Source organism: Copadichromis virginalis, linkage group LG4, assembly GCF_057382275.1.
Source record: "Copadichromis virginalis isolate Kocher_CV1m ecotype Utaka linkage group LG4, C_Virginalis_male_GT1.1, whole genome shotgun sequence".
NCBI lineage: Eukaryota > Metazoa > Chordata > Actinopteri > Cichliformes > Cichlidae > Copadichromis > Copadichromis virginalis.
In genome coordinates this window covers 10,312,139-10,334,666 of record NC_140621.1, presented here as the reverse complement: position 1 = coordinate 10,334,666, position 22,528 = coordinate 10,312,139, and the positions used below count along the sequence as shown (strand labels likewise).

Genomic DNA, 22,528 nt, shown 5'->3' with positions numbered 1-22,528 from the left:
ATATGAAAAGAAAGCGGAAGGCAGAGAGGAAGGGGAACCGCGTTTGTCCAATGGCAGCGCAGAAACACGCCCACCTGACAGACTAGCGCGAACGTGGAGGAGGTGATTGTTCTGAACAGCCAGGATATCTCAGCTGTTTACTACAAAGAGAAAATATAATAATACATTTAAGTTATATCTTTAGGCACTTTGTTGTTTTTCATCTTAATGACTCTTTCTAGGTGCTGCACACTAGACAGCTTCTTCCTTTGTCCGACTTTATGTGTCCAGGGTTTTTAATCTTAATCTTTCCATAACGCTTTATTATCCAAGTCCCTTTCAAAACTACGTGTTTATCTCTCTGCTCCCGTGTTTTTCTCTCAATCGCATTTATCTTCAAAATCTTTGCATTTCTTCTCCATGGACAGATTTATTTCCTCATATTTGTTGGTCTCAAACTTCTCCGATTTCCGGAGGAAAAGAATTTGTAGTTTTTCCGCTTTTGACTGTTGGATCTCTTTCATTTTTAAACTTGGCAGCCTCATCCTGCTCTTTTTTTCAACGATTTCTCCACCAGGGTTAAAATCTTAGTTTTAAGCCGTTTAACTTCATCCGTGAGACGCCTTTCATTTTCTTTCGTTTTTTCAGGCTCATTTTGGAGTTGCAAGAAATCAGGTTTAATGATATGAGACATTTTTTAATTGATGCATGTCGTTTGTATGAATTTTTAAGTATTAATTTACTAATATTGTGCTTCACATATTATCTGCGGTGTCACTTTATAGAATGGAATGTCACAGTGTGATGAGCACAGAGCATGCATGTGTTTGACTAAAAGACATCATGTTCTAGTTGTTTTGAGGCCGTGTTGTGTTTTAGATGCAATTGTGCCTTTTTTATTTTTTTATTTTATCCTTTTGATTGTTTGTCGTTATCTTTCTCAGTAAAACTGTGGCAGTTTTCACTGATGGTACTTTAATTTGTGTACTTTTTCACAAGTAAATCTGGAGTTACTACTGATTTACTCCAATATTAAATAATCTGTATTCAGATTTAAGAGTACAGGAAAATTTATTTGTCACTGAGTGGTTCTGCCTCAGCACTGGACAACATATATTAATGCTTTATATTATTTCTCTCAAATCAAGTAAGATGTACAGAGGACTGTGTCAACACGCTAGGATTAATTATGCCATTTCTTTACACTTTTGCAGGATTCTCTAATATGGACTGTACATCATTAAAATACTGCAATTTCAGTAAGTATACACATTTCATATAATCATAGTCTGTAACTTTATTATTGGCATTAGCCCAAGTAATTAAACATTTTAGTTAGTAAAGAAAAGAATGGGCATTTTGATTGTATGTGCACCATAGTCTATGTAACAAATAACCATATAGCCCAATAACTATATAATAAGGTGGATCCAACTTCAGTTTCACACTCTTCGTTTATCAGAAATACACTGCTCAAAAAAATAAAGGGAATACAAAAATAAGACATCCCAGATCTGAATGAATGAAATATTCTTATTAAATACTTTGTTCTTTGCATAGTTGAATGTGCTGACAACAAAATCACATCAAAATCATCAATGGAAATCAAATTTAACAACCCATGGATTTGGAGCCCCACTCAAAATTAAAGTGGAAAAACACATTACAGGCTGATCCAACTTTCATGTAATGTCTTTTTTTTTAAAAAGTCAAATAAAGCTCAGTAGTGTGTGTGGCTCTATGATCTCCCTGCAGCGCCTGGGCATGCTCCTGATGAGGTGGCGGATGGTGTCCTGAGGGATCTCTTCCCAGACATGGACTAAAGCATCCGCCAGCTCCTGGACAGTATGTGGTGCACCGTGGCTTTGGTGGATAGAGTGAGACGTGATGTCCCAGATGTGCTCGACTGGATATAGGTCTGGGGAACGGGTAGGCCAGTCCATAGCATTAATGCCTTTGTCTTGCAGGAACTGCTGACACACTCCAGCCACATGAAGTCTAGCATTGTCTTGCATTAGGAGGAACCCAGGCCCAACAACACCAGCATATGGACTCACAAGGGGTCTGAGGATCTCATCTCGGTACCTAATGGCAGTCAGGCTACCTCTGGCGAGCACATGGAGGGCTGTTCAGCCCCACAAAGAAATGCCACCCCAAACCGTTACTGATCCACTGCCAAATCGGTCATGCTGGAGGATGTTGCAGGCAGCAGAATGTTCTCCATCATGTCTCCAGACTCTGTCACGTCTGTCATAATGTGCTCAATGTGAACCTGCATTCATCTGTGAAGAGCACAGGGCACCAGTGGCAAAGTTCCCAATCTTGGTGTTCTCTGGCAAATGCCAAACGTCCTGCACGGTGTTGGGCTGTAAGTACAATCCCCACCTGTGGACATCAGGCCTTCATCCCACCCTCATGGAGTCTGTTTCTGACCGTTTGAGCAGACACATGCACATTTGTGGCCGGCTGGAGGTCATTTTGCAGAGCTCTGGCAGTGCTCCTCCTGTTCTTCCTTGCAGCAGGAGGTATCAGTCCTGCTGCTGGGTTGTTGCTCTCCTATGGCCTCCTGTAGCTTGATTTCACAGAAGTGTGATTGACTTGGAGTTACATTGTGTCTTTAAGTTTTCCAGTTTTCTGTTTTTTTTAGCAGTCGATAATCAAAAGTGTGTTACATGCTTAAATTTACACAGAAAAGTCAGAAATCTACTCTTGTTCCATCTCTGTTCTGTCCTCATTCTCCATCTCCCTCTCTGTTCCTCTCTCCCCCTCTCTGTTCCCCTCTCTCTCTCTCTGTTCCTCTCTCTCCCTCTCTGTTCCTCTCTCTCCCTCTTTGTGCTGACAATCAAGCCAAACACCAACATCATCAAATATACAGTTGAAACCAGATATTTACATACTCTCCAGATAAAAACAGATACTTTTTAATTGTAACATCAAATCAGACTAAATGTTTATTTTTTTTAGGTTGATAAATATAAAGAGTAAAGAGAGAAACTATCTGTATTTCTTAATTGTAAATGGCACCAAATTGTATTCAAAATTAAGCCACACTTATGGAGCTCCACAATTCTTTTTCTGGTGTTTTGGTTGACATCTCTTGATTTTCCCATTTCAAAGAAATAGGCTCTGTGTTTTGCCTTATATGCATCTGCAGGTGTGCCACAAATTTACTCACATGGACTCTACTAACCTATCAGAAGCTTCTTCAGCTCAGAATGGAATCATCTGGAGTTTTCTTATTAATTAACAACTTAGTGTACATGTACTCCTAAATTTGATGAAAGTGATAAAAATAGACAGATCTGTCTCTCTTTATTCTGACATTTAACTAATTCAAAAGATATTTCAATATTTATTTATCCAAAACAAAACAAGTTTACTCTAAATTGATGTTGTACAGTAAAAAATGTTCTTGTGTTTTCCATAAAGTGTCTGTAAATATCTGGTTTCAACTGTGAATATCCTGCTGTGTATTGAAGTTCCTCTTGTTTTGCATAGAAATATACTGAACAACATACAAAGCATAATATATAAAATAACATCTAACAGAGTTTTTTCTTTGAAAGAAGCTCCTTATGTCCATTCTTGTATATCAGTGCATTACTGAAACTGATTTATTTAGCCGTGGAGGGTAACAACTGAAAATATGAAATAAACACATGTAAGCTAAGACTCTCTAAAGAAACAGCATTCGGCTTTTGATTTCACCATTTGTTGATTTACTTGAAGAACAAGTAAGGTAATATGAGTCAAATGATCAGTTTGATATCAATCTTTCGTGATACACAGTCATATTTACATTATTTGTACAATTCGAATGATTTGCTTTGGTACCTGGTCGAACTTCAGTTCTCCTCCGTCTGCCTGGCTGCGTTTCTCTAGCAGCGCACTCGCAGGCAGCAGCTCCCCCCGCCCCCTCGTGTGATTCGAATATTGTGTGTAGTTTTTGTTTTATACAGTTGTCAGCCAGGCATCTAACTATGAAAAAATTACACTCCAAAAGACCCTAGGGTTCTGAAAAAACAACCTGGGCTTAAGCCCAGTAAGCCGCCACCCCCCCCCCCCCCGCCACTGGCCTGAACTATAGAACACGTAACATAATACCCACTGAACAGTATCAAGTTCTTTTTAATCAAAATTAAACTTATGAGAAAGTAGACCCCTTAAACACAAATCAGTGTGATAATAACTGAAAGCATCTTTGGGAAAACTAACATTTCCACGTATGGTTGGACACGTCAGCAAACTGCCGTTCCCATTTCCCCAGCCAAATATAAAGAAATAAGTGGTGCAACTTTTAATGATGCCACAGATTCCCCTTATTATTTTTCTGGGTATATAATCCAATGCATTTCATCCTACTCCAACCTAGTCAGGGAAAAATAACTGCAGGGGCCCTTTTACTTAAGGTTAGGTTCCAGCTGGCTAGTGAAGGAATATGACCCACTGCAGGTGGAGCTGCAGAAAACTGGGGTGTAGTCTCAAACAGGAAATGTTTACTTCACACATGAAGGTGCTACAATTGGTACAACCCATTCCACATTCGCAAACCACTAAGTTTTTAACATGCAATAGATTTGGTATGATTAATGCCAATGCATAATCTGATTAGCCATTTTTTTAATTAAGCCTAGTCCACTGGATCTTTAAATCACAGCCAATATAAAAAGCAGTGAGGTGCAGTTAGACAAAGAAGCCAAATAATTTCCAGTCTACCTGTATTGCGATGTTATGATTCAATGAAGTCTTATTTCCCACAGCTGTATTCATTTTGTGGAAAACCCATCAAAACACTGACATTAGAGTCTTCTTAATTGGTTATTTAGTGCATTTTTCGTTACTTTTAATAGGGCTTTTAATTGTAAATATCAGATGAAACAGCAAATCAAAGTCAAAGTGTAAAAAACACTTTATTGTTGACATGAGCATCAATTTTAAGACCAGTCAGAAGCAGCGCCACCCCAGTCAGAAGCCTGAGCAGTGGGTGCTGTGGACCAATCCTCTGTGGCAGGCTGAGTACTCCAGTCTTCACCTAGAATGGAACAGGAAAAAAGGTGTTAAGTTCAGAGACTATAACAGCACACATGATACACAAAGGTAATGAAGATCCATATAAAAACTCACCAGTATAGACCTCACCAGGCTTGACAGGGGCAGGTGCTGTAATAAAATCCCAATCAAGTTTAAACCATTAAGTGTGAAAAAGTGAATGAAAAATCTTACACTGCATTTACAAGTTAAACACAAAGCAGCAAATCATCTCACCTGCAGGGAACTGCTGAATGGGCACAGATGGCACTGCAACGCCCTCAGACCAGTCAGCCACCTCAGGCTGGGCAAACTCGGGTGCAGGGGTGGTCCATTCGCCCTGGAACTCCTCCTTTCCAACACCAGCCTTCTCAGCAGCAGCCTGCTCCTCCTTCTCAATCTACAAGCACATAATAAGCATTAGTGAGTGTATCAGCAGGATGTATGCCTCATGCACTTGGTTCTAGCCACTTCAGTACTTTTAGATAAGTTGAGTGTGCCAGTCATACCTCTTCAGGGTCCCTGTAGAAGTACAAATCTGGCATGACCTCCCATGGGTGCTCCCTGGAGATGGTTCCCCTCATCCTGAGGACCTCCCGGGCCAACATCCACCACATCAGACCCACAGAGTGGTGACCCTGAAACAGACAAATAGGGTCAAATCCAAACCTGTCGGGGCTGCACTGCGATTCATTACATTCAAAAAGGCATAAAGCTGTAGAAAAGAGTTTGTGGCAAGACCTCAACTCCAATTCCCTGGTGTGGTTCAGAGAAAAGAAGTTGGCGATCAGGCACTTTTATTTAGCACACATTCTACACCACACACTGCACAGACAAAACAGCAGGGCTCTAGCTGTGTGTGCAAAGACTCATTCGTCATTGTTTTAAACTAACTGAATTTTACCTTGTTGTTACAGGGGATGGCAATGTCCACATATCTCAGCGGGGAGTCAGTGTTGCACAGGGCAATGGTGGGGATGTTTACGTATGAAGCCTCAGTCAGTGGCTGATGGTCAGCACGAGGATCTGTCACAATCAGGAGGCGGGGCTCCCTGAAAGCAGCCTGGATCTGATTGGTGAATGTACCAGGGGTGAAACGACCATGGAAGGTAGTGGCACCAGTGGCAGAGGCGAACTTCAGCACTGCTCTCTGAAACAGACAGTACAGGTTTTACTTGAGATCGCAACAGAAATAATAACTTAGATTTTTTTTTTAAAAAGAACTGTGGCTCAGGTTACTATCAAACCCCATTCATGGGACAGTTGTCCTTATGGTGTTAGCGAATCCCGGCCTGATTACTCTTGCACACTTCCGACACCTGAACACCAACGCAAGTGCCAGGTTTTAACAGTGTGCACATAACAACAATGAGTCAGTTTTACCAGAACTTTACCTGGCCAGTGTTTCTGGAAGAGATGACACACACATCAGCTGGGTTCTCAATGGCAACAATGGCCCTGGCTGCCAGCAGCAGCTTCTCCCAGGTCTTCTTCAGGTTAATGATGTACACACCTAGTGAGCAAAACACGACAAGTTTTGTCATTTGCATGTAAAGCCGCAGCAGGGACAAAGTAATGAAAAAGCTCCATCGTCATAGCACAGATGACTGCTACACCACTCACCGTCGCTTTTTCTCTTGTAAACGTACTGCTCCATCTGGAAGTCCAAGTTGGTACCTCCCAGATGGGTTCCCGCTGCTAGGAACTTCAGCACATCCTCCTCCTTCATTTGAAGGACATCCAGACCTCCGGACATCGTGACCGCTTTCCCTGCGTTACGAGTTAGTGGGAGAGCTGTGGGGAAAAAAGTAGACTTAGAAAAACTACAAGCTGCAAAAGAGACAAAATAGTACACCCACGACCAGACAAGAAGCATCCAAAAAATTAGATTTACATCAGTGCATTTCTAATCAGACACAAAACAGCAAAAACCCATTGCTGAGCACAAGAACAGTAGCTCTTAGCAAAGTGAAGATGCTCCCTTAGTGTGTGCTCTTGCAGCAGGCCACAACGGAGACATGTTCACCCCACAAACGCGCATGTGTCAAGTCAATTTAGCCTCCGGATTAAATCATCAGCCATTTAGGGAGCGCAAACGATATGCAGATCTCGTTAGGAAGGTCGGGAAAAACATAACTACGAGGGGTGAAGGCGCAGAAGCTCGTATCTTACTTAAAGGAAGCTAAGCAGCAACGCGGGGATTAAGTTGCGGTATCTTGGATGCGAAAGGCCACTTGGAGCGTAAAAAGTCATGATAACTCATGTGTATGGTTGCCATCGTCTTCAGATATCAATTACAATCATATGAAATCTCGTCACTGCCGCTGTTCATTGGATGGAGGCGAGGCGCACGAGAAACAGAGGAAGAGCGCGTGTCAGCAGCTAGCATGTTAGCTACAAATGTTAGCATCATGAATGCGTTGAAAATTAAGAAAATTAGGGCACGGTAGTCTGCGCCTGTCTACCCACGGTATATGTTCTTTGTCCTCGGTCATAACTTTACGAATTTTGACTATTTCTTTCGATTTAAAATGACTAAATAGGCCGGTTTAAACTCACCACGAAACAACGCCGTATGGAAATCTGACCACACGGTGAAAAAGAGGGCGCTTGAAGGAAATGACGTTATTTTTATACCAAATTTCCAAGCGTGTGATTGGCTGGTTAAACCGAAGGCGGGGAGGAGGTAAAAAATGAGAAACATCCGCATTTTCGCCACTAGGTGGAGTTTTAATTCCACGTGCTTCAATGGTAGGAGCAGAGGTAACCAGAGGTGGGCTCACGGGTCGGATGGGTATCCCATATTAAGACAATGGAGATGGAAAGACCATATTAAGACAATGCTGAGACGCTGACTTCTCGGTGAAAGACTGACCTGTGTTCCTAACATATTTGCCAGAGATAAAGTGTTCCAGGCAAAGGGATATGTACACGATTGTGAAATTGTTTTAGTGAAACGTATCTTGTGTGTAGAGAGCTCTGCTGTTGTTCCCTCTTTGAAATGGTCCTATATTTGAAATTAAATTACAATAGATTACCGAGGCAATACACAGACAGAACAGACAGCTGATTAGTTTTCTGTGGGACTAATGGGCTCACCGAAAAATGGGGTTTGGGTACATTTCAAGGGCATTAGAGGTGATGGACATGGGCCAGATGCCTGAGATGTTTTGGAGCTGTTTTCTGGGAATGTGACCTAAATGACTGGGTAAAAAAGGTGGGATGTCAACACCCCTCACAATCATTGGATTTCCTTTTTTAAATAACTTCATAACCAAAGCAGTCCAACACACATGCAATAAAATATTTTCACAACCCCCTACCAAAACAAAAGCCAATTCTCATGGCTGTAGAAAAAAGGCACAAAACAAAAACAGACTCTGAAAACAGTGCCGTGTAACTTGAGAGCACCAAATAATACATAACTTTAACAAACAGCATAATTGGACATAATTCTGACATAAAGTCAAACACTATAAGTCGCTGACTCTCAGCTTGTACATGACTGAAGTATGCAACTTGTTAAAATGATTTTTAATATGATGAAGTATTTCAAACATGATCGATCACCCCTAAATATGAGTGGAAAAGTCATAAATCAGGTCTGTTAAGTGTGTTCTGTATATCATTTATAGATGCTGATCTACAAAGCCAACAGTTTTCTAAATTCATTAATTCAGTTGTTTATTTCAGCCTAAATAGCCTTCTTACTTTAGACTGACAGTGCTACACTCTTTGTACCGTCCTATTTCATGTCGTGCCACCCCTCCCTGTGCACTGGTACAGCGCTTATCTCTAACAGCCCTCATGTTCTTGCAGTGCGTGACAATATTCTGAGCAACAGCTTTGTAATCATTTAAAAACACTCCTATTTTTTTTTTTTATAGTTTTACACCTGAACTCTCACAGCTGATTATTCTTTTATACACCTCAGTTAATGAAAGGAAAGAGTACACAGTCATACATGTCAGGGGCGTGTTCTTGTGTTAATAGTACTCTTATTTTTGTCAAGCTGATCTGAGCACTAAATTAAGAAAAATATGTACACTCACCAGTCCTTTTATCAGACACTGCTTGTTAACACAAAAATATCTAATCAGCCAATCAAATGGCAGCAACAGGGTACAATTTGTCTGGGCTCACCAAAATGAGCAATAGAAGAGTCTGATTTGTCTGTTTCTTCTGCGCAGTCTGATGGTAGGGTCAGAATTTGGTATGAAAAGCATGAAAGCATGGATCCATTCTGTCTTGTGATATGAAGGCTATTTTCATGGCCCCTTAGTACCAACTGTGCATCATTTTAATGCCACAGCCTGTTGTTACTAACCATGTCTATCCCTTTATAACCACAGTGTACCAGTCTTCTGATAGCTGCTTCCCAAAGGGATAACACACACCATGCCACACATTTCAACTTTTCATGAACATGACAGCAAGTTCACTGCACTCAAATGGCTTCCAGTCACCTCATTATGGAGCAACATCTCTGAGGGAGGTTTTCTGCAACCTGTTGCAGAATTAATGCCGTTATGAAGGCAAAAGGGCAGTGCTACACTCTTTGTACCGTCCTATTTCATGTCGTGCCACCCCTCCCTGTGCACTGGTACAGCGCTGTTATGTGCACCTAAGCCTGGTACTAGCTTAGGTGCACATAACAGAGTAATCAGTACTGAACTCGAGCTTAAAATTCAGGCATGACTTTTGGTCCATCCATCCATTCGCTTCCGCTTGTCCTTTTCAGGGTCGCGGGGGGCGCTGGAGCCTATCCCAGCTGTCATTGGGCGAGAGGCAGGGTACACCCTGGACAGGTCGCCAGTCTGTCGCAGGGCTAACACATAGGGACAGACAACCATTCACACTCACATTCACTCGCACATTCACACCTAGTGGCAATTTGGATTATCCAATTAACCTATCCCCACAAGCTGCATGTCTTTGGACGGTGGGAGGAAGCCGGAGTACCCAGAGAGAACCCACGCAAACACGGGGAGAACATGCAAACTCCACACAGAAAGACCCCGGCCTGATGGTGGAATTGAACTCAGGACCTTCTTGCTGTGCGGCAACAGTGCTAACCACCGTGCCACCCCTTCACCCATTCACACACACATTCACACACTGGTGATGGCAAGCTACATTGTAGCCACAGCCACCCTGGGGCGCACTGACAGAGGCGAGGCTGCCGGACACTGGCGCCACCGGGCCCTCTGACCACCACCAGTAGGCAACGGGTGAAGTGTCTTGCCCAAGGACACAACGACCGAGACTGTCCAAGCCGGGGCTCGAACCGGCAACCTTCCGATTACAAGGCGAACTCCTAACTCTTGAGCCACGATTGCCCCTGAAAATGACCAAAATGACTTTTGGTCATTTTCTCCTAATAAAATTAACACAGAGATGAAATTTTCCAATAACTTTATTTTGTTTGACATGTTTAAAAAGTGAAAACGTCTGCATGAAAAACCACTTTTAACAAATATCAAAAGACTCCAAAGACATTTTAAGGCAGATGAATTTTTGGCAAATGCACGTGTCAAGTGAGCACACACTTAAATAAAGTATCAGAATATAAATAACACTGTTACACATGGAGACTCACAATCTTGTCTTTAAGAAGCTCTCTAGATTTTGAACATATGCTGAGGTTAAAGTGCATAAGTCTGGGCTTAATCTGGCTCACTGCCTGTAGTAGTCATTGCACACAGCATGCAAACATCTGAGGCTTTGGAAATCCCACTCAGACCAGGGTTTCCCTGCCATTCAAAGAGTTTTAGAACACTGTGGAGAGACACAGACATTGTTTCTGCATACAGTCCAAATCTTATTTGTAGCCCTACAACAGCCAGGCTAGTGTGTAGTGAACATTTCCCAGTTAATCTGCACTCAAAAGCATTTGATCTGCCAAGTTTAACCTGCAGATTGCGAAGACTCCTAAATATGTGGAAGTGAATTTACAACAAGAAGGAAGAAACCATTTGTCACAAAAAGCCCCCCAGGAGCACACGCAAAACTCTGAAGGGATTTCTCAAACATGGTCCAAATAGTTGGAGCAAAATCACCAAAGTTTGTGTAATTAGTAGTGCAGTAGAAATATATCAGAGCATTTTTGTATCATCTTGAAAGTCTTTTTAAAGTTATATTGCACATTCTGACCTTCAGACACACCCAGTAAGACACTAAATGTACAGGAGACCTCCCACATGTCTCTTAGACTCTGAGTGAAATCGGTCACTGAAAGCTTCTGACACGCTAACGAGCACTGCAGTAGTTCCAGTTCCTTCCTGTGCGCTCATTCACTGCAACTCCATCTATATCTCTTCTTCCTTTTACAACATTTTCAACATTGATCACTTTCAGGACTTCAGCCCAATGTGCGCCATCATTTGTTCATAAACGGTCCACGCCATGGCCGCCATCATGGTCCTCCTCAGAGACCGAGGAACGGCCCCTCTGAAGAAGCCCTGGAGTCCATATTCCTTAGAGAGTGAGAGCAAAGTGAGGCATGCAGCTGATTAAAACCAGCTTATTCAACACGATACATGGAACGCAATTTTAAAACCACAGCAGAGCAAGAAGGAAGATTGAGACAGCTACCATATAGATGTATCTGATGGCCTCTGCTGTCTTGAGTTGCGGATTCACTTGGACATGTGTTTTGACCACATCAGCAGGCTGAGTGATGAGGGAGGCCAACACGCCAGCCAGAACCCCGCAGCTGAAGTTAGCCACAGGAGCCGCAGGAGACGTGCTGATCTCTAAAAGGAAGATAGGCCAGCATGTGTATTTAAATGAACACCAAGAAGAACTCCAAATGCGAATATTTCTCGTTCTTAAGCTACTAAATGTCTCTCTGAGTCCATACTTACCTTTGGGGAGTGAGGCTTTGGTCTGGCTGTAGAACATGACGTAGATGCCGGAGAAAGGAACGTCTCTGAGGAGAGTGGCCATGAGGCCGGAGAACAGAGCCGCGGGACCTTCAGTTTGGCACACGCTGCGCAGAGCCCCTATCACACTCCCGTAACTGTACCTGCCACACTGAAACACAAAGACGTCTGGTTCAGTTCATGCATAAAACAGCACAATATGAACGCAACGCTAAAGTGAAAGCACGCTGCACAGGTCAAACAATAATATCAATGAAGTAAACATTTGTCTACATATATGTTTTCTTCACATACAAGCTGCACAGATGCATTTTTGTTTTAAAGAATTTCTTTCACTTCAGAAGAATAATCAATTGAAATTATACCAAATTCTATCTATTTTTTTAACACAGTATTATAGAAACATATTCTATTTATTTTAGGCTTTTCAAAAAATCTTATATTCATGAATTACTTCATGTAAGTACACGCAGAAGCTCTGGGGTTTAGCTCATGTGAAGAGAGGGTATCTGACACACCTTTTTCACCCTTCTTCCACATACAATGAAACGACTGAGCACCGCCTACTTCAGTCAGAGTCATTATCAGAGTTACACGTGACTGAGGTCTATAAAGAACAGGCTATAAAACACATACACCAAAAAGGCAACACTGGTGCTATGAATAAAGCAACTGAGAAATATGCAGCAGAAAATCTACACTGCTGTATCTATAGTTAGTACGCGCTGACTCAGCAGGAAATCCATAAATCACTTATCAGCACTAATCAGCGAATACACAGAGCCACGAGACAATTTTAAACCTAAACTGAATATAACCTGCTCCAGACAGATTATGTGTTCAGCACCAGGTTTCCATGGCAACCTAGAGAGCCACCAGGTGACATTGAAATCTCCGACTTGAAGTTCGACATACCTCACTAACCAATTAACCTCGCTTCGTAGTACACCCTCTCTGGACACTGCTTACTTCAAAACGTGTCTTGACGACAGTAACCGGCAGCATCACTACCCCCGCCACCGTCCGGGCTCCGCCCCCCAGCAGCACAGCCTCCGCGGCCCCTGGGCATCTGTCCTGTAAGAAGTGCTGCTTCAGAGAGTAGTAGGTGCTGAAGTAGATCCCAACTCCTGGGATGGTCCGGACGAAGGACTAAAGGAGCAGATGGAGGAGAGAGACTGTCAGATGCATGGTGGCTCACACAGCAGGAATTTGTGACTAAATCTGTACACGAGGTAGACTCGAGTATACAGAAGCTCTAACCGGTGAAACTCCTTTCCAGAGTCCCAGCAGCCTCTCTGTCCGCACCACACTGAGGAGCACCGACACCATCCCCACTCTGCCCGAACTGAAGAAACAATACAGGCATCAGATAAGATGACCGAAAGCCAAAAACAGTGCGGCCTATAAAGGTCAATCAATGTCATGCTTTTTGAGTTCACCCAGTCAATAAATAAATAAAATCAGCTTTTGGATCTTATGAGACAGGAAAGCATGCGACACTGACAACTGTGCATGCACACTCACCCAGGCTGCACGCCGGTCTGCAGAGTCTGCAGACGGGTCTTGACCAGGTCGAGAGGCTGGAACAGCAGCGTGGAGCAGGTTCCACTGAGGGAGCCACACATGAAGGCTTTGATGGCCGGGTGCACCTGAGGGTTGTGGGGGAGGGGGGCAAATTTCATTTGCATTTCTAGTTAAAATCCTGACTGTCATGACTATGCCTACAGAGCATATTTCTGTCTCTTTAATGCACACTTACAACAACAAACTACTTAGATGTAATCGCCACTGACAGTGACTCTATTAAACCATGTTTATATTTTGTAAATAAATAATTTAATACCACTTCAATATTCCAACCGTCTTTTCCCCTATAACGCCCAGCCTCACAGTACCATTCACATGTGATGTAACAACAGAGTTTGCTCCCTCAGCTTAATGACTCAGCAGCTCTTCTTCACCTTAACCGCCGTCAGACTCTTAGACCGTGGATTAGTTAATCAGTATTTCCAAAAGTTATCAGTCAGACAGGACGCCCTGATCTCAAGTTACCTAATAAGGATGTACGCACTGATAAGGATGGAGCTTCTGATGTAACAAAACGGAGATCTAATACTCACCACTAAAAGTTCCATGTTTCTTCTCGAGGGTCACTTCTCAAGACGTTTTTGCAATACACTAAACCTTCTGGCTTCCTCCCCTCGTTGCCGTCCACTGAAATGTCTCCCTCTGATTAGAGGGAGAAAGAGGAGTTACTCACACTGGCCTTCCAGGAGCAGGGATGGAGAGATGGTGAGGGAGCGCAGCTCTGCTGTCTGAATGAGGGGACAGTGCGCACACAGAATAGATAAAGCTTGCCTGACCAACACCGTGTGTCCTATTTGCCCCCACCCGATACACAAGGCCACTCATTAACTGACCAAAGATCAGCATGCTACAAATTAGGATAGACCCGGTGCATGAGACACTGCTGCGTGTCCTTCACGAGACTGTGAAGAGCGTGAGCGAGTACGTCAAAAGTAAAGACTGTTCGCACTTGTTTTGAGCACAGTGTCCAAAAACAGTTCCACAGTGTACATAAGAGACACAGCTAGCGCTGGAAAGCCCTGTGAGCTGGCATTCTGCACTTAAGTGTAAGCAAAGAAAACACTGGCTGTCCTTAGAAATAAAACCCTTACATCACTGTTTGCATTTTTTTCAACATAAGATGTTGAGATGATGAAATACAGCACAGGGTGATAAAGAGAATGAAGCACCATCAGGTAGGAGGGAGAAGCATGCATAAAATTAATAGGAAACAAACAACTGTAGACTGTGCGGTGATCTCATTCTCAGGAATATTTCAGCACACACAATTACTTTAAATCTCCAATTTCTATGTGTTCCACATGTGTGTTAAGATTCATTTACTGTCTATCCAGGGCTTCCAAGCAGGCTGCTTTGATGAGCAGAAAATAATAAGCACTTATTTAAGATGAAAGAAAATTAAAATACATCGAAAGCAGGCTCCAAATGTGCAATGTCCAAATTAAGTCAAGAGCCAGAGACATATAAAACAAGTTATAAAGACAGAGATATAACACTGTTTGATATGCTAAATAACATTAAAAATAAAAAAAAGAAGTAAAGAAGACCGAGGAGGGATCCTTGTGGAACATCTGTACTACTGGGCTTTCAGACTAAAATCTAAGGTCTGAAGATAATAATGTAATTTCATCTACATGGAGCTAGCACACATCCTTTCCAGTCGAATTTACTGATTTTACTTGAATCACTTAAGTCATGCAAAGTTGTGGATTTTATGCATAATAAAAACGCCAAAAACAAGATACTGTAACCCAACAATCTAATTACACCAACAGTTTTTATAATCGTGCCAAAGACCAGATGTGCTGATTTTTGTGTTTAAAATACATTTCGTCTTCCCACTATGGCGTTTATATTGAAAAGGGGGCCTACTTCAGGTGTCTCCTTCGACTTTCCGCAGGACTTCTGACAGATTAGCTGACAACACGTTTTCAAAAACATTTTTTTAAAAAGAGCGCGTTGATGAAAATCGTGTGTGTAATGTTGTGTATTGAGGCTCTGCTGAGCTCTCCCTCTAACGCACCTTTAACTATAGTCCACCAATTGTTTTTCTCTCCCCGCCGAAGTCCAAATAAATAACATCAACGAAGTTACGCTTGAGCGCAAATTCTTCTAATTGACTACTCTAAGCAGGGCGAAGACAAACCTCACCACCACTCCCCACTAAAGAGCTGCAATGTACCACCAAACCTGACAGCCGCCTCTCTATCTCTCTGCGATAAGCCCAAACCGGCCGGTTCCTGTTCTCAGACGCAGCGTGTCGAAACTACGCGGAAGCACCGCCCATCTGCGATACAGCCTTCTGATTGGTTAAACAGCTTCTGGCTGTGACGTGCGCAAGATAAGGGCGCCTCTCCGGGAAGCCAGGGTGAGTAAAAAGAAAAAAAGACTATTTTTTAAGTTAATTAGTAATTTAATTTAAATTTAACTTAAAAAAATTACAATGTATTTATTTGAACGGAACGAAACATGTTTTGAGTTTTTATTGAAATGAAACTATACCAAATAAATTTAAAACAAAAATGAGTGAGGTAATTTCCCCCCTAAATTAGAACCAAGTCAATTGTAGGATAGATAGTATAATAAAAAACTGAAATACACAAAAGTACAACTAGCAGTCATTTAGCCAACAGCAGTACTTGTAGCATTTTCACAGTCAACTGTTTAGGACTCTAATTTACACATAACCTTTCTCTCCTTTTAAGTTACCGTCTATTAGTGTCTAAACTAGAAATAAAATAATATCTTTCATCCACGTTTACTCTTACTCAGTTAAACCGGTTCTGACCTGCTTTTGCTCCTCCTCACGAGCATGATGGAAAACCCTGGCTGCCGTCTGCTGGTGGGGACGCAACACTTTATAAATAACAAATGTGATCCACCACTGAGCTGTCTGGTTCTGACCTTCAAACTTAACCCTTGTTCTTTCAGTGTGAACTCTGATGTAAACAAAAGAGTAAGCATTAGGGGAAAAAAAAGAAAAAAAAAGAGAAAAACGCAGACAGACAACACGTGGCAGTTTAGAAAGCATCTTTAATCGTAATAATTCCAACATTTCACAACATGATTTCCATTCCAGAGGTGCAGACAGAAAAACATTACAATAATCGAGATGCAGTTTATTTTTTCTCCCCCCCCCCCTTTTGGATTTCCTTTAAGTGCGAAAGATGTGATTGTTTAAACTGTGAGCCGTAAGTCTTAAGTTACGACACATTCCTCTCACTTTCCAGCAGTGTGAGCCAAAAGCTACCTCGGGCACAGCTTGTTGGGGTTTCTCCATCATTTAGACACAGACTGCTCATTTATCTGATACATCTACTCAGAACCTGGCGTATATGACATCTTAAAGGCCAGTCAGACTTTAGCATACAAGTGATAAATTACAATCCGTATCACATGAATGTGCCTTTGGTTTGTGATAAAAATCAGCAACTTCTGTCAACAAGCTGTACCCTGAGAATACAGTGTGTGCTGTGAGTAAAGAGACTACCCCACCACCCCATTTAAACTTTACCCTGAACATTAGCAAATAAACAAAACACTGATGGGGATAAACAGAAAAATAAATGACCCTGCCCAGGAGATTTCTGCTGCATTTAAGGCCTTTAGTGTGTGTTGGCTGTGTGCGCACACATACTAAATTGGGATGTGCACCGTGTATTCAAAACTTTCAAGCTTTGTGTCAATGAAACACTCAAATGCAGTGGTTTATGATAATATCTAGGCTAAAATGCCCCCCCTCCCCAACACAACCCAAATGCAGTGCTAAAAATCAGGAAATTTCAGCACAGTCGCAATCAAATACCTTCAATAGATTCACAAGTTGCCAATTTGTTGCTTGAAAGCCTTCAAATTTAATGTTTCCACATGAAATGTGTGTAACAAAATGATCAAGCCCAAAAAGCATAGTCACGAGTGCTAACTGCAGCTAAATTGCTAGAATACATTTCAGCATATAAACCACCTTTATAGACCAAGGCAAGAGCATAACAAACACGAAGCACTTCCTTTCTTAACCGTTATAAAAATGTCTGCATACAAAAAAGAAAAAAGAAAACCCAAACTATTCTATAGATTGAGATATTACTTTGGTCCCCTTCCAGTAATCTGTCTTCATTTATCTATACTTCTTTTTCTTCAGTTAGAAAAATAGATCCTAAAGGGACTATTACACGTGGAATGTTTCCTTATAAAAATATTTTCATTTTTCCAAGAGAATGAAAAATTAAGCAACAGAGAAATTTGCCCCCCCCAAAAAACAAAAGTGTGTGTTTGTCAGTATGGTGATTGTCCCAGTTTAATGGCGTCTGGTGTGTGTGTCTGCATTGAGAATGCATAGATCGTCACTGCGAGAGAGAAAGAGCGAGATCAGATGTTAATCTGCATCCCTGTGGCTAATCTGGACAACATTTGTATGTTTGCGTCTCCGTTTTGGGAGTTACAGTAATGTGTGCTCATGTGTGTTTTTGGGTCTATTTATGGTGTAATTTTTAAACGAGTCGAGAGGCGCAGTTCATTCAGGCTTGGGCTCGGGGGTTTCACTCTTCACCTCGCTCTCCTCCTCACTATCACCGCCGCCACCACTGCTGCGAGGAATGGTGCGGCGTGTGGTGAAGGGGAGGTCACCACGCCTGAAAGAGAGAGAAAGGAATTTATAAATGAGAAAAAAACAAAAAAACAAAAAACAAAGAAGACATAAGTAATGTGTTTTTCGAACTAAAGTGCAATGTCTACAAAGAAATGTAAGAAAAAAAATATTAACAAATATATTAAGGCTTATTTTGCAAATGGTCCCTAATTGACCATTTGCAAAAAGACATGATTTACCCTAATGTGTGAGGGTAAATCATGTCTTTTCTGATGTGCTCTCCTCCTCTACTGGATCACCCCAGGGTTGTTGCCTCTCTCCCCTTCTGTTCATTCTGTACACAAATGAGTGTCGCAGCAATTTCACAAACAGACACATCCTGAAGTTTGCTGATGACACAGTGATCGTGTGGGGGACGAGTCAGGCCATGGACAGGTTGTAGATGATTTTGTGAATTGGTGTGATGAGTCCTTCCTCTCACTTAACGTGTCAAAAACTAAAGACATGATTATTGATTTTAGGAAGTCCTCTTATAGCTCATCACCCACTATCATTAAAACTGCCGATATTGGGATCGTTGAGAGTTATAAATATCTAGGTGTGGTACTTGACCATAAACTGTGTTTTGAATCTCATGCTGATGCCACTACTAAAAAGTTCAACAAAGACTGTTCTTTTTAAGGAAAATGAGATCTTTTAACGTCTCATCTGAGATGTTGTCCTTGTTTTATAGAAGTTTTATCGAATCTGTGATGTCTTTTTGTATCGCTGCCTGGTTTGGTAACCTGACGGTGAAGAATAAGAATCTGTTGGGACTTCTGGTAAAAACTGCTAGCAAAATTTCAGGGCGCTGGCAAGATGGACTTTTGGCCATTTACAATAGAAATGTGCTTAGAAAGGCTCATTCTATTATTAATTGTGTGAACCATCCACTTCACAGTGAGTTTGAGTTGTTGCCTTCCGGCCGCCGTTTTAGAGTACCTCCGAGGAGGACTAAAAGACTCCAGGTCTCTTTTATCCCTACTGCGTCTTGTCTCCTTAATGGCAAATAATTGTCCTTGAATTTTCTATCATTATTATTGTTATTATTGTTTTATAGTATTGTTCTGTTTGTTCTTATCCTCCTGCTGCTAAACTAATTTCCCCTTGTGGGACAATAAAGAAATTGAATTGAATAATTGAGGTTCAAGTCAAAACACTATCATGCAAAGTAAAGCGAAATGTGGAGATTATAGTCGTTTCAAGACAAACTGCCACAACTGCTAAATGGCCCTGTGTAGAGTTAGCAGATATCTCATCGTGTCTTGTGATATATCCTCATGTTTATTGCATGAGCGTGTAACCGTCAATATCCTGTCTACTATGTCAAATCCAAATGGCTGGCACAAGCAGAAGAGGGCAGCTGGGGGGAGGGCAGGTAGGCAGTTTGCCTGCTTCCTGCACTTTCAGCTGATCTGTGCAGGACTGCTACAGCAAGCTCAAGATGAGTATATATCTATCTTCTTAGTTAGCGTATTATCTGTCTTGTTAAGGTTGGTTTATAATGGAGCACTGTTTAAAAAAAAAAAAAAAATTTCCCCAGGGATCAATAAAGTATTCTGATAATAATGAAAGCCTCTGCTGTGTTACAGGTGCTTTTCTCACCTGAGCTTGCTCTTGAGGCTGTTGACTTCACGGTTCATGGCATCAGCAGACTCTGTGGCGTCCTCCAGCTCCCTCTGAAGTTTTCTTCGGCTGGCGTTGGCTCTCTGAGCCTCCTCCTCAGCCTCCTCCAGCTGACGCTTGAGCTGCTTCATGCGAGAGTTCAACTTGTCGACCTGAAGGAGAAGAGAAAATATAAATAAATAAATAAAAACAATTAAAAACTTTTGCTTGAGCCCAGATAAAGTTAGAAGCACAAAAACGTCTCCCTTTGATGAAGGCTACAAAGCTAATGTCAAAATAGATCTGATTTCGATTTGGAGCATTACATTATTTTCAATTCATTTAAATATTTGACTTGTTGCATAATGCACAGATATTCATAGTCATCATTGTAAATACTCAGAAAAGCCACAACAGGGAGACAGAGTTTACTGTAAAGAAACTCTCACCTGGTCCTTGTACTGCTCGGTGTTGCGCCTCTCGTCGTCCACCTGCAGGATGACTTCTTTTAGTTTCTTCTCGCTGCGTCTCACAAGTTTGGTGGCAGTCTGCCTCTCCCTGAGCCACAAACATAACAGTCAGACAAAAGACACTTTTTTTTTCTAATATGGTCATCTCAGGCCCCACTAATCTGTGGATCTAACCTATTTACAAGAGATAGCCAATCAGAAGAAAGCTGGCTTAGCTGGAAGCAAGTCTGAAATAACAATTGTGTCCGTATGGTTCCGCTTCAGTGGCTTTTACCTGGTTTCTATATCCAGCTGTTCCTCCAGCTGAGCAATTTTAGCCTCCAGGGCGGCCATGTTGGCCTTGTACTTTGACTTGACCGTTCCCTCGAGCTCCTGCAGCTTCAGTTTCAGCTCCTTGTTCTGACGGTCGAGCTGGGAACGAGCCCCTTCGACACGCTGAGAGGTGCTGCGCTCTGCAGTCAGCTCCACGTTCATCTGGTCAGTCTGAATGTAAAAATTAATCAGTTATTTCCATTCTACATATTAAATGTTTAAGCATCTTTAGTCATCTGAACTTCAAATCAGAGTCTAAAAATGTTTGCATGTGTATACAAACCTGAAGCATTGCCTTCTTCAGCCTGTCGTTGACCAGCTCAGTGTTGCACTGCTCCTCCTCCAGCTCTTCCTCCAGCTGAGCAATACGAGCCTCCAGTCGCCTCCTCTCCTCTGCAACCTGAGCGCTAAAAAGAGGAAGGAGGGAGAGCAGAGATTAAATATGGCACAAGTAGAGATACTGAACACTTCTGGTCTGCTCATTTTACTGATGACTGAAGTCTTACTTCTTGGCGGCTTGGTTATTGATCTCATCCTGCAGCTCGTCTCTCTCCTGCTGGGCCTGCCTCTTTACTCGCTCTGCAGCCGCCAGCTCCTGCATAGCAATAAACAAGAAAATGCAGTGAGTTAAAGTAGATCACAGAGCAGGGGCACAGAACACAGAGGTGAATGAGTGAGTGTATGCCAACCTCCTGCATCTGGAGCATGTCAGCCTCCATGCCCTTTAGCTTCTTCTCAGTCTCCTTGCTCTGGGTGAGAATCTCATCTCTGGACAAGCGAGTGTCGTCCAGCTCCCGGATGAGATCTTTCATCTGGGCCTGAAGACAAAAACACGAGAAGAGTCAAAAAGCTGAGACCAAACCCCATGTTTCCTATTCAAAGATCAGATATAAAAAGGCAACACTCACCTGAAGTTTCTTCAACTGTTTCAGGGCCTCGTCACGGTTCTTGTTCGCCATGTCGATGGCTGCCTCAAGCTCCTTCAGGTCCAGCTCCAGCTTCTTGCGTCCAGCCACGGCAGCAGAACGCTGCTTCCTTTCATCCTCCAGCTCCATCTCCATCTCTCTCACCTGAAAGGCACGTCGATTTGATCAAAGCCAAGAAAAACTACACGTTCCTCTCCACTGATAACTTTTAAGCCCAACTTCAACTCATTTCTGACTTTATGCTACCGGGTGCTCATTCTGGTTCTTCCTGAAGTTCAACCAGCTAGCATTGAGACCTAATCAGAACGTTTTTAAGGTTGTAAGTACTTTTTCCTCCCGGAACAACTAAAAAATGCATTTTGTTATGAATTAGCAACAGCCGCCTCCTATTTACCCCCTCCTATTCCCAAACTGCCAGATTGTTGGTCTAAAACGCACTCGCTTTAGTCATGAGAATCAGAACACGCCTGCTTTCAACAATGCTGTACCTATATGTAGCAGCTAAATGTTGGATGGATGAATATTTGTACCTGTTTAACCAGTGCCCTCTTCTTCTCCTCTCCCATCTCATCGCGTCCTGCCAGGTCTCTCTCATACTGGGCTTTCATGGCCTGCATGTTGACCTCCAGGCGCAGCTTGGCGTCCTCTGTGGCCTGCAGCTCATCCTCCAGTTCCTCCAGCTGAGTCTTCATCTCCTCCAGCTGCTGCTCCATTGCACGTTTGGCCTTCTCCAACTCGTGGACCTGCATATAAGAACATTTATGATGAAAACCGAAGGATAGACAGCACTGGAGCAGAACATACCTCTACAGAGAAAAAGAAATGTTTCTTGACTTACGTTCTTGCCAACATCATCCTTGGAGGATACGAGGTCCTCCATTTCGGCCCGCAGCAGCTTGTTGTTGCGGTCCAGCTCTTCTTTCACCTCTCTCAGGGCTTCCAGCTCCCGGGTTAAAGCCAGTGTCCGGGTCTCCTTTTCTCTGGCTTCAGCTTCAGCTCTGTCACGCTCCTCTGCATAGCGACCAGAGATATTCTTCTCCTCTGCCAGCATCTACAGAAAAATCAACATGCAGCAGTGTTTTTATTTTGCTTTTCCTTCCACAAGACATT

At 42.4% G+C, this 22,528-nt stretch overlaps 3 protein-coding genes, 1 long non-coding RNA gene and 1 other non-coding gene across 7 annotated transcripts in view; 1 reads left to right on the top strand and 4 right to left on the bottom strand.

Annotated features, from left to right (window-relative positions):
• The first annotated feature begins 4 nt into the window (after positions 1-4).
• On the top strand, positions 5-3,722 carry LOC146710823 (uncharacterized). The gene is made up of 3 exons (XR_014920045.1): positions 5-102; positions 1,194-1,238; positions 1,735-3,722. It is a non-coding gene; the product is annotated as an uncharacterized LOC146710823 (long non-coding RNA).
• A 1,144-nt stretch (positions 3,723-4,866) lies between these two features.
• On the bottom strand, positions 4,867-7,650 carry rpsa (ribosomal protein SA). The gene is made up of 8 exons (XM_085453459.1): positions 7,567-7,650; positions 6,631-6,801; positions 6,402-6,520; positions 5,912-6,157; positions 5,517-5,645; positions 5,245-5,407; positions 5,104-5,139; positions 4,867-5,011 (listed from the first exon to the last, which is right to left on the bottom strand). Exons 2-8 carry the CDS (start codon positions 6,761-6,763, stop codon positions 4,914-4,916), a joined length of 924 nt encoding a protein of 307 aa, XP_085309585.1. The 5' UTR covers positions 6,764-6,801; positions 7,567-7,650; the 3' UTR covers positions 4,867-4,913.
• On the bottom strand, positions 6,229-6,367 carry LOC146710822 (small nucleolar RNA SNORA62/SNORA6 family). The gene has a single exon (XR_014920308.1). It is a non-coding gene; the product is annotated as a small nucleolar RNA SNORA62/SNORA6 family (small nucleolar RNA).
• A 2,755-nt stretch (positions 7,651-10,405) lies between the features above and the next one.
• slc25a38a (solute carrier family 25 member 38a) lies at positions 10,406-15,733 on the bottom strand. 2 transcript variants are annotated; one of them, XM_085453455.1, is made up of 8 exons: positions 15,502-15,733; positions 14,012-14,206; positions 13,416-13,540; positions 13,152-13,236; positions 12,861-13,040; positions 11,874-12,042; positions 11,602-11,762; positions 10,406-11,483 (listed from the first exon to the last, which is right to left on the bottom strand). In XM_085453455.1, the coding sequence occupies exons 2-8, from the start codon at positions 14,024-14,026 to the stop codon at positions 11,361-11,363; spliced, it is 858 nt and encodes a 285-aa protein (XP_085309581.1). In that variant the 5' UTR covers positions 14,027-14,206; positions 15,502-15,733; the 3' UTR covers positions 10,406-11,360. The 2 variants fall into 2 exon arrangements, with proteins under 2 accessions (XP_085309581.1, XP_085309582.1); XM_085453456.1 differs by having other exon boundaries at positions 14,012-14,120.
• Positions 15,734-16,491: 758 nt separating this feature from the next.
• LOC146710819 (myosin-9-like) overlaps positions 16,492-22,528 on the bottom strand; it is a 33,215-nt gene continuing 27,178 nt past the window's right edge. For both annotated transcript variants that reach the window (XM_085453452.1, XM_085453454.1), the window contains 10 exons: positions 22,257-22,469; positions 21,949-22,161; positions 21,401-21,562; positions 21,182-21,310; positions 20,999-21,087; positions 20,776-20,899; positions 20,455-20,663; positions 20,160-20,268; positions 19,711-19,883; positions 16,492-18,109 (listed from right to left, as the gene is read on the bottom strand). In XM_085453452.1, coding sequence (XP_085309578.1) covers positions 17,992-18,109; positions 19,711-19,883; positions 20,160-20,268; positions 20,455-20,663; positions 20,776-20,899; positions 20,999-21,087; positions 21,182-21,310; positions 21,401-21,562; positions 21,949-22,161; positions 22,257-22,469 — 1,539 coding nt within the window. In that variant the 3' untranslated portion in view covers positions 16,492-17,991. The remainder of the gene's footprint in view (positions 18,110-19,710; positions 19,884-20,159; positions 20,269-20,454; positions 20,664-20,775; positions 20,900-20,998; positions 21,088-21,181; positions 21,311-21,400; positions 21,563-21,948; positions 22,162-22,256; positions 22,470-22,528) is intronic.

Excerpts from the sequence above, each read along its gene's own strand:
- rpsa (XM_085453459.1), bottom strand. The coding sequence starts at position 6,763 with ATGTCCGGAGGTCTGGATGTCCTTCAAATGAAGGAGGAGGATGTGCTG. Across the intron at positions 5,646-5,911 it reads CCATCCCCTGTAACAACAAG|GGTCACCACTCTGTGGGTCT; the intron begins GTAAAATTCAGT and ends TGTCTGTTTCAG. Across the intron at positions 5,140-5,244 it reads CATTCAGCAGTTCCCTGCAG|CACCTGCCCCTGTCAAGCCT; the intron begins GTGAGATGATTT and ends ATTTTATTACAG.
- slc25a38a (XM_085453455.1), bottom strand. Across the intron at positions 13,237-13,415 it reads CAGACCGGCGTGCAGCCTGG|TTCGGGCAGAGTGGGGATGG; the intron begins GTGAGTGTGCAT and ends TTGTTTCTTCAG. Across the intron at positions 12,043-12,860 it reads TCGTCAAGACACGTTTTGAA|TGTGGCAGGTACAGTTACGG; the intron begins GTAAGCAGTGTC and ends TTTGTGTTTCAG.